General features: G+C 39.6%; 1 protein-coding gene across 4 annotated transcripts in view; it reads left to right on the top strand.

Moving 5' to 3' along the window:
* The window catches only part of znf385b (zinc finger protein 385B), a 297,152-nt gene that overhangs the window by 184,386 nt on the left and 99,303 nt on the right, over positions 1 to 13,463 (top strand). For all 4 annotated transcript variants that reach the window (XM_041201482.1, XM_041201480.1, XM_041201484.1 and 1 more), the window contains exon 3: positions 302 to 412. In XM_041201482.1, the coding sequence (XP_041057416.1) occupies positions 302 to 412 (111 nt within the window). The remainder of the gene's footprint in view (positions 1 to 301; positions 413 to 13,463) is intronic.

Raw genomic sequence — 13,463 nt, 5'->3', positions numbered from 1 at the left:
AAATAGATCAATATTTAATTCCAGTTTGAATGCATTTAACAGTCTCATTTTATCCGAGAACAGGTGAGCTGCCAAATGCAGTAAAAGTATCTCTGCTGTCTTTACCTCCCTGCATTATGTAATAATATCTCTGAAATAAAAAGCCTGAACATATGTTGCCTTTCATATGATTGCTGAATTTGAGGAGTTTAGTTGCCATGTACAGTAGTCTTTGGACTTACTACAAGCACTACTCTGACAGCTATCGTCTGCCAGCATTTATCCTCAATACTTATACATTTTTGAAATATTTATTTTCCAGATGGATCCTGTGCAGAAAGCAGTCATTAACCACACATTTGGAGTTTCAGTTCCTCCTAAAAAGAAGCAAATTATTTCATGCAATGTCTGCCAGCTACGATTTAATTCAGAGGTGAGTACAGTCTGCATTTAGCTTTAAATAATTCTGCTCTGTTGTTTTCTTAAAGTGCTACAGCCGCTGCTCTATTGACATGTTTATGTCAGAGCTCATTTCTAGAAATTATCTCTGACATGTACTGCATGTTGTGTTAATTTAACAAGTATTTCACTGATGGTTAGCATACATGGTACATATTACACTGTTGGAGCAGTTGTGTAGACAGGTGCTAAGTGCAGCATATACATGTTTTAAGGCTGCTGTCACACTGATCCGTGGTATTGATTACGTTGGTATTGATTACAGTACCTTGTGTAACTTACCCAAGTACTGGATTTCTTCAAGGTGAGTTTGAATAATGCAATGAGCTTACATTATATTCCTTTGTAATAGGACACTGCAGGAATATTTTTGAGCAATTGAAAATGTTTAAATGTCAGCTTAAAGAATATGCTCTGCTTGTAAATTGGCATTCCCAGAATACTTTCAATATGCAAACAGTAAATCATATATTTACAACTAATATTCTAGTGAATTTTCTGGCTGCTCTGAGAAATTACTTGGTGGATTCTCAACAGTAAATCTGGATTATCTTTAGTATTTCTAAATTATCATAAAATAGTTTGTTTTATTTATGAAAGGAGCAGTGATGATGCCATAATTGCTGACTTATTGTTTATAACAACAATAAGAAACATAAAAGTGCAAAGCAGTCATTTAAAAAGAAGGAATAAGGTATGCCAAATGTCCTCGGCATGCCACTGGGATGACTATAAATAAATACAGACCATTGGTGTCAAGCGTATTGAATCTAAGCAGAATTCATTTCTGACTTAATGGGTACTGCTAGGAAGACGCAAGGGAATGTGTCATTATAGCAAAGGCTGTCATGCGGTGCAATCATTAGATCCTCTTTTGTTTCAGATCTAAGCATGTCATTACTAAGGATGGTGAAAGGGAAGACAATTAGGTCATATTTTGTACAATATCTTTTTCAGCTGGTCCCATGGGTTGGTGAGATGACTACTTATTCAGATAAAAATTCAATGCTTTATACTACAGAATGTTTTGTTTTAGGAAAGCATGCAGAACTAAGTAGCTTTCATAGGCTATTGTCCTTAACCATCCCAGTTTGGTTGTGATAGTTATTTTTCTTTTAAAATCAGTCTAACAATGCTTTAAGATATTGATTGGGTTTCTATAAATTGATACTTATCCTGCATTTGTACAGTTTATAGACAATAATTGCCTGTGGACTAGAAATGGTTCAGGCAGAATATAAAGGCATTTAATACATTCACACAAAAATGCTTTTAGACAAAAGAGAGACCTGGAATGCTGTATTTGTGATGGGAGCGAATATGCAGAGTTGGATGCTGGGCAGGATGGCTTCTCTGCACCATTTGTCACATGCCAGTGTTTTTGCTGTAAATGGGGGTGGAAGTTTCCAGTGCTAAGTTCAGTCATTATGCCACTTAAGAGATTGGGATTATGCCTTCTACTGGAATTGGTATCACTTCCAATGCCATTTTACCAAATGCGATGAAGCATGTGTACGTAATTTGTTAGGACCACTTTGTGATGGTTGTGGGGCCAAGAGGATTTTGAATAGCTGAACTCAGTTGGGCCATCTGATCAGAGAGTGATTGGCTACCATAAAGAAACCCAACAAATGCTGGAAGTACTCAACAGGCCTGGAAGCAGGTCAGAACAGCTCTGATGAAAGGTCATCATGACCTGAAATGTTAACTGTTTCTGTCCACAGATGCTGCCTGACATGATAAGTATTTCCAGCACTTTTTGTTTTTATTTCAGATTTCCAGCATCCGCAGTATTTTGCTTTTGTGATAAAGAAACCAACCTTTTGAGATAAGGGCCAATTTGAGAATTTTCATCCAGTACTGTCAGGTGCTCTTCCACCTATACTCTGCCAGGTACTCCCACCTATATTGCAAATTGCACAGGTGCCCATCTACTTTATGCTAATGTCCCTGTCTCCAGGAGCTTGTTTAAAGTCAAGGATGGGGTGGGGTGGTGATACTGGCCAACCGGTGAACTCCTGCTCCATCATCGTTACAGTGGTGGAGTGGAACCAGCAGATTTTCAAAAGCCCACGTCTTCACATGTCACAATTAAATACACTTTAAATACAATACCTGCTAACTGGGCCTCAGGCAAGTAAGTTTCTGACAAAAGGACACAGTAAATGGCAAGCAGTGATGGAAGAAAGGGATGGAAGGTATGAAGTACCAGTGACGCTACAGAAAATCTATTAAAGTAGCAGTGATCTTCCAAATACCCAATTATATTTCTGTGTGGCACAACAGAGGACTAAAATGTTTAATGTGCCCATTAATGAAGCATATCTCCTTGACAATACCAATAACAAATATTGAGAATGCTGGCCTGAGAACCCCCCTTTCTTAGGACAACTCTTGTCCCCTCTGCTGAAAGACTTGTGGCTCCAGAATTGGCTTGCTGAGACACCTGAGGACACACAAATCATGATGCCTGACAGACATCATCCTTGTTTCGAGGGACTGACAACAATGACAATAATTAAGTATGGTATGAGCAAATAAAGATAGAATGTCACAGCTGAGGTCTGTGCACCCTTAGTTAAGTTGTTAGCTGCACTAGGATAACAGCAGATGGGGCCTTTCTGGGATGTGGGGAATTGCACACAATGAAGAGCTCTGGGACTGTGTCCATCGTTGCTGAAGTGGACATTAGAAGAATAAAATATGGGGGATCCAGACACCCTGAAAACCTATTTAACATAGACGTGGATAAAACCTGTATTTTAGATGTTAGTTATAATTACCCTTTCTTGAGGTCTTATAGATTTACTTGTGCTCTACTGTTGGCAGCAAATTCAAATCTTATCCAAACCTATTTCCTGCATGTGTTGTCACCTTCCAAGTTTGGGCTTGACTGAAACATTGCTGGAATGGCTACACATACTGTTGCATGAATTCTAGAGGGTTCAATCATCTTTTTCCATTAGTGTCTGAACTTCGGTTTTTGTTTTCCTTTTAAAGACTAGCTCTATATGAGAATATAAGACCATAAGACATAGGGGCAGGAATTAGGCCATTCGGCCCATTGACTCTGCTCCGCCATTCAATCTTGGCTGATAAGTTTCTCAACTCCATTCTCCCGCCTTCTCCCCGTAACCTTTGTTCCCCTTACCAATCAAGAACCTATCTATCTCGGTCTTAAATACACTCAATGACTTGGCCTCCACAGCCTTCTGTGGTAATGAATTCCATAGATTCACCACTCTCTGGCTAAAGAAGTTTCTCCTCATCTCTGTTCTAAAAGGTCTTCCCTTTACTCTGAGGCTGTGCCCTCGGGTCCTAGTCTCTCCTACTAACGGAAACATCTTCCCCACATCCACTCTATCCAAGCCTTTCAGTATTCTGTAAGTTTCAATAAGATCCCCCCCTCATCCTTCTAAACTCCATCGAGTATAGACCCAGAGTCCTCAAACATTCCTCATATGTTAAGCCTTTCATTCCTGGGATCATTCTCGTGAATCTCCTCTGGACCCTCTCCAGGGCCAGCACATCCTTCCTGAGATATGGGGCCCAAAATTGCTCACAATATTCTAAATGTGGTCTGACCAGAGCCTTATAAAGCCTCAGCAGCACATCCCTGCTTTTATAATCTAGTCCTCTCGAAATAAATACCAGCATTGCTTTGCCTTCCTAACTACCGATTCAACCTGCAAGTTAACCTTAAGAGAATCCTGGACTAGGACTCCCAAGTCCCTTTGCACTCCAGATTTCTGAATTCTCTCCCCATTTAGAAATAGTCTATGCCTCTATTCTTCCTACCAAAGTGCATGACCTCACACTTCCCCACGTTGTATTTCATCTGCCACTTCTTTGCCCATTCTCCTAACCTGTCCAAATCCTTCTGCAGCCTCCCTGCCTCCTCAATGCTACCTGTCCCTCCAGCTATATTTGTATCATCTGCAAACTTAGCTAGGATGCCCTCAGTTCCTTCATCGAGATCATTAATGTATAAAGTGAAAAGTTGTGGTCCCAACACTGACCCCTGCAGAACTCCACTTGTCACTGGCCACCATCCTGAGAAGGACCCCCTTATCCCCACCTTCTACCTTCTGCCTCCTGCCAGACAGCCTATCTTCTATCCATGCTAGTACCTTGCCTCTAACACCATGGGCTCTTATCTTACTGAGCAGCCTCCTGTACGGCACCTTGTCAAAGGCCTTCTGGAAGTCCAAGTAGATAACATCCATTGGCTCTCCTTTGTCTAACCTACTCATTACCTCCTCAAAGAATTCTAACAGATTTTTCAGGCATGACCTCCCCTTGATGAAACCATGCTGACTTTGCCTGATTTTATCATGCAGTTCCAAGTATTCTGAAATCTCATCCTTAATATTGGACTCTAAAATCTTACCAACGACCGAGATCAGGCTAATCGGCCTGTAATTTCCTGTCTTTTGCCTCACTCCCTCCTTAAACAGAGGGGGTTACATTAGTGATTTTCCAGTCCTCTGGGACCCTCCCTGACTCCAGTGATTTCTGAAAGATCATCACTAATGCCTCCACTATCTCTTCAGCTATTTCCTTCAGAACTCTGAGGTGTAATCCATCTGGTCCAGGTGATTTATCTACCTTCAGACCTTGCAGTTTTCCTAGCACCTTCTCCTTGGTAATGGCCACCATACTCACCTCTGCCCCCCAACTCTCTTGAACTTTGGGGATGTCACTCGTGTCTTCCACTGTGAAGACTGACGCAAAGTACCTGTTCAGTTCCTCTGCCATTTCTTTGTTCCCCACTACTACTTCTTCAGCATCATTTTCCAGCGGCCCAATGTCCACTTTTTCCTCTCTCTTACCCTTTATGTATCTCAAAAAACTCTTGCAACCTTCTTTTATATTACTGGCTAGTTTACCCTCATATTTAATCCTCTCCCTCTTTATTTCTTTTTCAGTTGTCCTCCATTGTTCTTTGTAGGCTTCCCAATCCCCTGGTTTCCCACTGCTCTTCGCCGCATTGTATGCTTTCTCTTTAGCTTTTATGCTGTCCCTGACTTCCCTTGTCAGCCATGGTTGCCTCGTCCTCCCTTTAGTATGCTTCTTCTTCCTAAGGATGAATTTTTGCTGTGTCTCCCAAATTACTCCCATTGCTGTTCCACTGTCTTTCCTGCTAGGCTCATCTCCTAGTCAATTCTGGCCAGCTCCTCCCTCATGCCTCTGTAGTTGCCTTTATTCAACTGTAATACCGGTACATCTGATTCCAGCTTTTTCCTCTCAAATTGCAGGGTAAATTCTATCATATTATGGTCACTTCCTCCTAAGGATTCCTTCACCTTAAGCTCCCTTATCAAATCTGCCTCATTACACATCACTAAATCTAGAATTGCCTGTTCCCTAGTGGGCTCCACCACAAGCTGCTCCAAAAAACCATCTCGTAGAAATTCCATAAATTCCTTTTCTTGAGGTCCACTACCAACCTGATTTTCCCAGTCTACCTGCATATTGAAATCCCCCATGATCACTGTAACCTTGCCTTTCTTACACACCTTTTCTATTTCCTGGTGTATCTTGTGCCCCACATCCTGGCTACTGTTCGGAGGCCTGTACATAAATCCCATTATGGTTTTTTTTACCTTTGCGGTTCCTCAACTCTATCCACACAGATTCTACATCATCTGACCCTACATCATTTCTTGCTATCGATTTAATTTCATTTCTTACTAACAAAGCAACCCCACCCCCTCTGCCAACCTCCCTATCTTTTCGAAAGGATGCATATCCTTGGATATATAGCTCCCAGTCCTGATCCCCTTGCAGCCATGTCTCCGTAATGCCCACCATGTCATACCTGCCAATTTCAATCTGCGCCACAAGCTCATTTACCTTATTTCGTATACTGCATGCATTCAGATAAAGCACCTTCAGTCCTGTATTTCCTGTCCCCTTTCTCATTGTTGTCCCTTTATCTGATGTGCTTGAAGTTAGATTTCTAGCCCTTTCCAAACACTCTGTCCTATTTTGTGTTCTGGAGACTTTAATAGCCTCTCCTGGGCTCTCCTTTTCAGTTTTTTCATAATTTTCCATGAAGTTGAATCCACCCCCATAACCTAGCTAACCTGCTGCTTTGTTTCCCATTAGTCATACTTCTTGGAGTTTTACCCTTCCCTCCCCCCGTCACTTTCTAGTTTAAAGTCCTGTTGACCACCCTATTTACCCTTTTCACTAGAACATTGGTCCCAGATTGGTTCAGGTGGAGACTGTCCCAACGGTAAAGATCCCTCCTGTTCCAGTACTGATGCCAGTGCCCCATGAAGTGGAACCCCTCTTTCCCGTACCATTCCTTTAGCCACGTGTTTACTTCCCTTATTCTCGTGTCCCTATTTTAATTTGCACATGGCTCGGGTAGTAATCCGGAGATTATAACCCTTGAGGACCTGTTCTTTAATTTAGTTCCTGATAATCCCCAAACAGGTCCTCTTTCCTAGTCTACCCTATGTTATTTGTCCCGACGTGGACCACAACAACTGGATCCTCCCCCTCCCTCTCCAATATCCTTTCAAGCCAGTCAGAGATGTCCCTCACCCTGGCACTAGGCAGGTAACATACCATGCGGGACTCTCGATCCTGCTTACAAAGGAAGCTATCAATTCCCCTAATTATACAACTACCACTTGTCTTTTTGCTTTCCCCTCTTGAATGGCCTCCTCTGCCACAGTGTCATGGTCAGCTGGCTCATCCTCCCTACAGCCCTCTTCCTCATCCACACAGGGAGCAAGTACCTCGTACCTGTTGGACAAGGTCAAGAGCTGAAGCTCCTCTGTTCCTGAACACAGGATCCCTCTACCTGCCTCACTTGCAGTCACACCCATGCTCCATTTTTCCCCCGAACAGAAAATGCCTTGACTATTGTTGTGGTAGGATTTGAAGTCCAGTTTTTATTTTTATTTGGCTGACCCGCACATGCCACAAGATAGAAAGTCAATACGTATTGTATTTTTACTTTGGATATATGTTTTTCTACTGATGAAACTGCCTCACTGATAATTCTGTGTGATTTTACTTAGAAAAGTGTAAAAGTAACCTAATTAAGTGATGCCCTCCTGCTCTCCCTCGCATTGATATGGTGCCCACTTTAGCAATAGGCAGAGATATAGGTCTTTGCTGCTGAGAGAAATTTATTGACAGAATTTTAAAAAATAGCACCTACATAAACAAGGCACATATGGTGCATGCACAGCAGCTTGAGCATGTGCAGTTCTTTGCAGGTCAATGTAATAATTTTCCCCAATCTTACATTGTTGAAAAAGTAGTGTACCTACAGGTTGTCCAGATACAACAGGCCATGGATCCAAAGAGATGTAGGAGAGCTTCATTCAGACAGTCACATCAGCAGCAATCATATGTTATGGCTATACTCAACCACGTTAGGTCAGACTTAACTTTTATTATTTAGAATAACAGTTCCTACACTTTTGACTTTCACGCTTCCTAAAGCATAGTTTAGGAGTTACGTCAGCACCTTTAAGTTTCAGAAACTTAGCAAAAAGCTGCTTCTGAAGTAAGTGAGTTTATAATACTAAGCCATTCTTAGACCTGGGTTAGCATCAACAAACATGTTCAACTCACCTCCCTGCATGTCACCTGCTGCTCCTTTGGCTAAAGGTACTGCAAAGACAGTTATATATCAATCATATTCTACACATTGTCAACATCAGCAGTATCTGGATTCGAGGTTGACGTCAACTCGGGTGCGACTTATGCCATGGATCTTCACGCGACTAAACGGGCCAATTCTCAACCAACAAATCCTTGAGCACGGGGAGCAGGACATCCCACAAGGTAGTGAGATCCAGAGTACAGGATTTGTTTTCTTTTTTTGCCTTCTCTGCCTCATCATTGTGAGTCAAAGCATGAAACAGGGTGATGGACAAGTTGTTGCCATTTTGAACTATGTGTAGGAAGCTTCTCCCAATCATTAATATCAATGTTGCCATGCTTCAGAGAGAGCTTCCAAGTGTCATTGAAGCACTTTCTTTGTCCTCTCCAGACCACTGGCCATTTGAGAGTTGAGAAAACAAGACCTGGTGGAGGAGATGCTTTTCGGCCAGTGTCCAGTCCATCAAAGTCTATATTGTAGGAGTTTTACCTGAATGCTTGCAGAGCTGGCTTCAAGAATGACAGTCGCATTTGTTTGACAGTCCTCCCATTGAATCTGGAAGGTACGGCGGGAAGAGTGCTGATGGAATTTCTCTAGCACTCTTGTGTGTCACTGATACACAGCGTCAAGTAAATCATATTCTGCACACAGGGCTGGTGCAAGTACCACAGCACAGAACTTGATGGGCAGATGTGAACTACAATCAATGAATTTGGTAGCTGCAAAAAGCAAAGTACTGCAGATGCTGGAAATCAGAAATAAAAATTCCATTGCCTATACACTGGCTCACCTAAACTACATTGCCATCACCTGCTCTCCGAGAGAAAATGGAAACTCTGGCTAAGGCCTGAAGTTGATGAAGTTAGTGGTAAGGTCTATAAAATAGCTGGTAAAAAGATAAGATGCTGTCCTTCAGCTTTGTGTTGAGCTTCATTAGAACAGTGTTAGGAGGCCAAAGATACCAGAGAGTAGGTGGGAAAGAGAATTGAAATGGCAAGTGGCTAGAAACTTAGGGTTGCATTTGTTAGCTGTTGCTGATCAGTAATGCATCAGTAAAATTTGCTAAATATAACCTGGTAGAATTCCTATAGACTCGGAATGTTAACCATGCAAAAACCATTCTCACTTTACAAGGAAAATTAAGGAAAATGATTTAGTAAGGAGTATTAACATTTTGGTTTTCATTTAGTCCAGTATATTTTGGACAGAAACTAAACGTTACTGTACAGTTACAGTAGTATTAATACCATGCATGTGACTTATCAGAAACCAGCTTTTACAAAAATGTTAAAGTTAATGACCCAGATTTTGTAGCCAGTGGCAAAGTAACAGCACTCACAGCTGACTTTGAAGAAAGCTGCCCAGAAAGGTCGAACAATCTCTATGGCATAGATTTCACCGTTCTAGACATTACATTGGTTCTGGTGCAAACGAGAGAGGATCTCGCTGGTATCCAGTGATATCATCAAGCAGGCAAGGCAGCCAGTAATATTGAAGAATTATCACAGGCTACAAACTAGGAAGTAAAATGCACTGATTATCTCCCACTCTTTAGGTACTTTAGAGAGAGCAAAGTAAAGATTGAGATTAAGGTAGATGCTGAATTATCATAAACCTTAAAAATATTTTTTACTATATGCAAAGCCTATGGAATATTTATCACAATGAAGAAATTTGACATTTTCACAATATAAAATTAGATTTTCAGGACCAGAGAAGTTATTCAGGAGTAAGTATGAACCTCATATGTTGCTTAAAAACCCAGTTACAGCTCATTCAACAAGGCATAAGTTTTTCAGGGGTTTTACAGTGACACTATGAGTGCAAAAGTGGATGTTCACGCCAATTCAAGTCACTTCAAATTTGAAGAGTTTAAGATTTCCATCTGCAGAAACTTCAACAATGCACCCTGTGGTGGAACAGGGAATCACTGACAACAACATCTGGATTTCCATGTTCGATACTCTGGTACTGCTGTCAATTTCACTGTTGTGATGATGGCGAACACTGACAGTTTTGCCATCATTGCTACTGGAAAATCAAGGGCAGTCCTGTACATTTATTATTTATGGTTAATATTTCAAATAATTTCCTTTTAAATATCTGTTTAAATATGAATATCACCTCTGCCATTGATGTAGCATAATATAACCACAATGGGGTAGAAATTAGCCTCGGGCCATAATGCAAAAACCAATGGTATCGGACAATGAAACTATCAGTCACTGTCTAATGAGCCGCCGATCGAGCACTACCTGTTGTGCAGCACCACCCAAAATAAATTTTTACCCCATTCACCTTGGGCTCATCCAATTTAATTGGCTGTTTCTGGAAATATATGGGTTGAAATTCTACCCTGTGATATCAGGAACACACATTATTTGAATGATATTCCATGGTCTGTCTTGCAACTGTGTTAACTCATTTTTAAAATATGTTAATGTCTTCTTTAACAAGCTCACGAATATGTTAATTTATAACCCCACACAGCATGATTACAACCTAATATTAATTAAATAAATTACTTAAATACTTTTTGAAAATGTTGTTCAAGTGGTGATGTATTACATTACTAAAAAAAGGATGCAAGGCTTGAGTTAATTTTCAGATTAATAATTTTATCATTGCACATAAACAATTGGAATGAGCCTTGGTTAAATTGCAACAGTTCCGTCTTTGAGTCAGGTTATGGGTTCAAGCTACACTCCATGTAGCTATGCAGCAGGGTACAAAAGGCCCATCCACTCAATACTAGGTTGTCATCCATTGAGATGCTCACATCCAGTAAAAGAGGAATAATGACCCCCCATCACATTTAACTGGACCCCTACGTCAGGATAATGAATTGTCCACATAAAAAGAATTTTTGTTATGGAAATAACCTAGAGAATGATCTGTTGAATATAAAAGCAATAGAAGAAACAGGTTCTCTTGTGTACTGGTAGACATAGAAAGGAAGCAGAGGCATAAACTTCGGTTAGATTGTAGATCTAGGTCAAATGGACATGACAGCAGGCAAATAGAGAAATGTGAACAAGGAGGCCAGAGTGAAATGAGAGATCTACAAATAAATGATTTGATAAATAACTAAATAACTTGGTATAGCTAAGTTTGTTATCAAAATCTTGAGTGCTGATAGTTTCCCCTTTGTCAGATAAAGTTGGTGGACGTTTTAGCTTAATTTTGACAGAAAAGATATATGGTGAATGTTGCAATTCTCTCCCATACCATGGTTTTAAAAATTCATTTGATGCTTTCTTTAAAAGTTCCAATTTAGTTATGTTAATATTAGATATATTTTGAAAGATGGCTTTTTGTCTCCCCGAATCTCAGGTAATGTTTTACACGTGTTCATAAGCTTTTTATGAGGTATGCAACCAGGATTCTGTGACACTATCTTGTTGATGATGCATGACTGTAAAATACTTGAATCAAACTTAGCCCAGGAATATTTTTTTCTGCAGACTAGTTCCTAATCTTTCTTGTATTACCATGGAACTTGCTTTCAGTGTATCATTTCGCTTTATCAGTAATGTATGTTATTAAAAAAAAAAGATTTACAGGACAAAGCTGCTACGCAAATTGGTGTGTAAGTGTTCTATTGTGACAAGAACAACTGGGCTGAAATAAGAGATCTTTGCCTTGATAATTTCTTCCATTAAATCAGTCTTCGCAGCTAAATCTTGAGCTCAATCATTTGTGCATCTAGTGCTCTAGGAAACGGATGATAGCAACACATTTCAAATACTCTGATCATTTCCTCATTTTTAGTCTTCCATGTCTAGCTCTCTGAACCTTGTAAGAAGCAGCTCCATAGTAATGTAGTAAACATAATTAGTTTTGTTTTATTTTTATATGCCTAACCTTCCAGGTAAATTTCATACCTGCTATTTTTAATTATTTTTGGGGGAGAAAAATGTCACCAACCAAGATCTTCAGGGATTCAAGATACTTAAATTTCAACAGAATTGACCTGTTTGCCACTACACTTGATGCCCACTGATTTCCCATTACTGCTCGCTTGTGCAATTTTTGCATTAACTTTTATGTTAAGGAGTTTTATTTCACTGCCCTACACTGAGTTCAGTTATAGTTGTTGAGTCTTAGTGTCCACAAATTGCAAATATAATTTAATTTTCCATACTGGGATCCTGTTGTTATTTGTAAAAGCTACATTTTTCGTGGATTAAGAAGTTGAAGCTTAGAACATTGATCCAATATAAAATGTCAGATTTTCAATATTCAAATTATTCAAATCAATTTTAAACATATTTTTAATTCATATTTCAATTCTAGACTAAATAGAAGTGAAATTGGTCTTGGCCAGTGGTGTAAAGTTGCTGATAGCGAATTGACAGTCATTTTACATTCCAGCTGATAATGGAAAGAAAATTGGGTGTGATGTGAAATGGGCTACTGATTCGCTACTTCCCATTTTGTGCTGCAACCCAAACCAATTCCACTCCCAATATGTTCCTCAGGCTGTTTTATGCTCCGTTGCAGAATAGTGAATTGGGGACCTTACACCTACGATGAACAAGTCCAATATGAGTCACTACAGCGTGCATAAAGAACTTTGGCTGGCACATCTTTCGCACTTTCAACACAGAAGCATAGAAAGAACATGTGATCTTATAGAACAACATCAATATGAATTTTAATATTAATAGAATTTTACAGTCTAACACAAAGTTGCTGGGCAACAAAACATAAACATACCAAACATTGGCAAGTAAGCATAGATTTTATTCGTATTGTGAGGCAAACCTAGATCTTGTTTTAAAGTTCCTTTGAAGCACAATATTAGACTTCTGTTATTACAGGCGGAGTGGACATCAACTCTCATCTGGCTGTCAAATTATACATGTTGGTCAAATTATGCTGTGCCAAAATGCCTGTAAGCAGCCAAATGTCATTAGGATAAATAGAAGGGAGAAAAATTATTGTACAGTGTGTTATAATGTTTGACTGAGATGTGGGGGAAGGAAATCATATTTAAGTGTAATTTCGTAATATTGAACAAAGTTTACTTGTATATTCCAATTATAAGCAATTTAAGTATTAAAACTGTATTTATTAAATAATAATGTGGGGGAGAAACAAATGGCCCTCAGAGTGTATTGATTTTATAGTCATTGCTTTACACCAGACACTGTAATGCCAGACTCACCAGAATAGCTAGCAAGTGTGAGTTTCTAAGATAATTGTAAACATTGGAAAGTAAATTTTAAACACAGGAAAAAAATTGAAATGTAAATTATATAAGGAACGCCTTATTTCATGTTTCTCATAAAATATTACTGTAGTTCAAAAGCAGAGATATCAGTCAAAGCCGAGCACTGACTTGCAACTAGTTATTTATAAGGCTAAGCAACCCTATTAAAACTACATGATG

This window comes from Carcharodon carcharias, chromosome 12 (genome assembly GCF_017639515.1).
Source record: "Carcharodon carcharias isolate sCarCar2 chromosome 12, sCarCar2.pri, whole genome shotgun sequence".
In the NCBI taxonomy this organism is placed as follows: Eukaryota; Metazoa; Chordata; class Chondrichthyes; order Lamniformes; family Lamnidae; genus Carcharodon; species Carcharodon carcharias.
The sequence above is the reverse complement of the archived record's forward strand: the minus strand, read 5'-3'. Positions and strand labels throughout refer to the sequence as shown.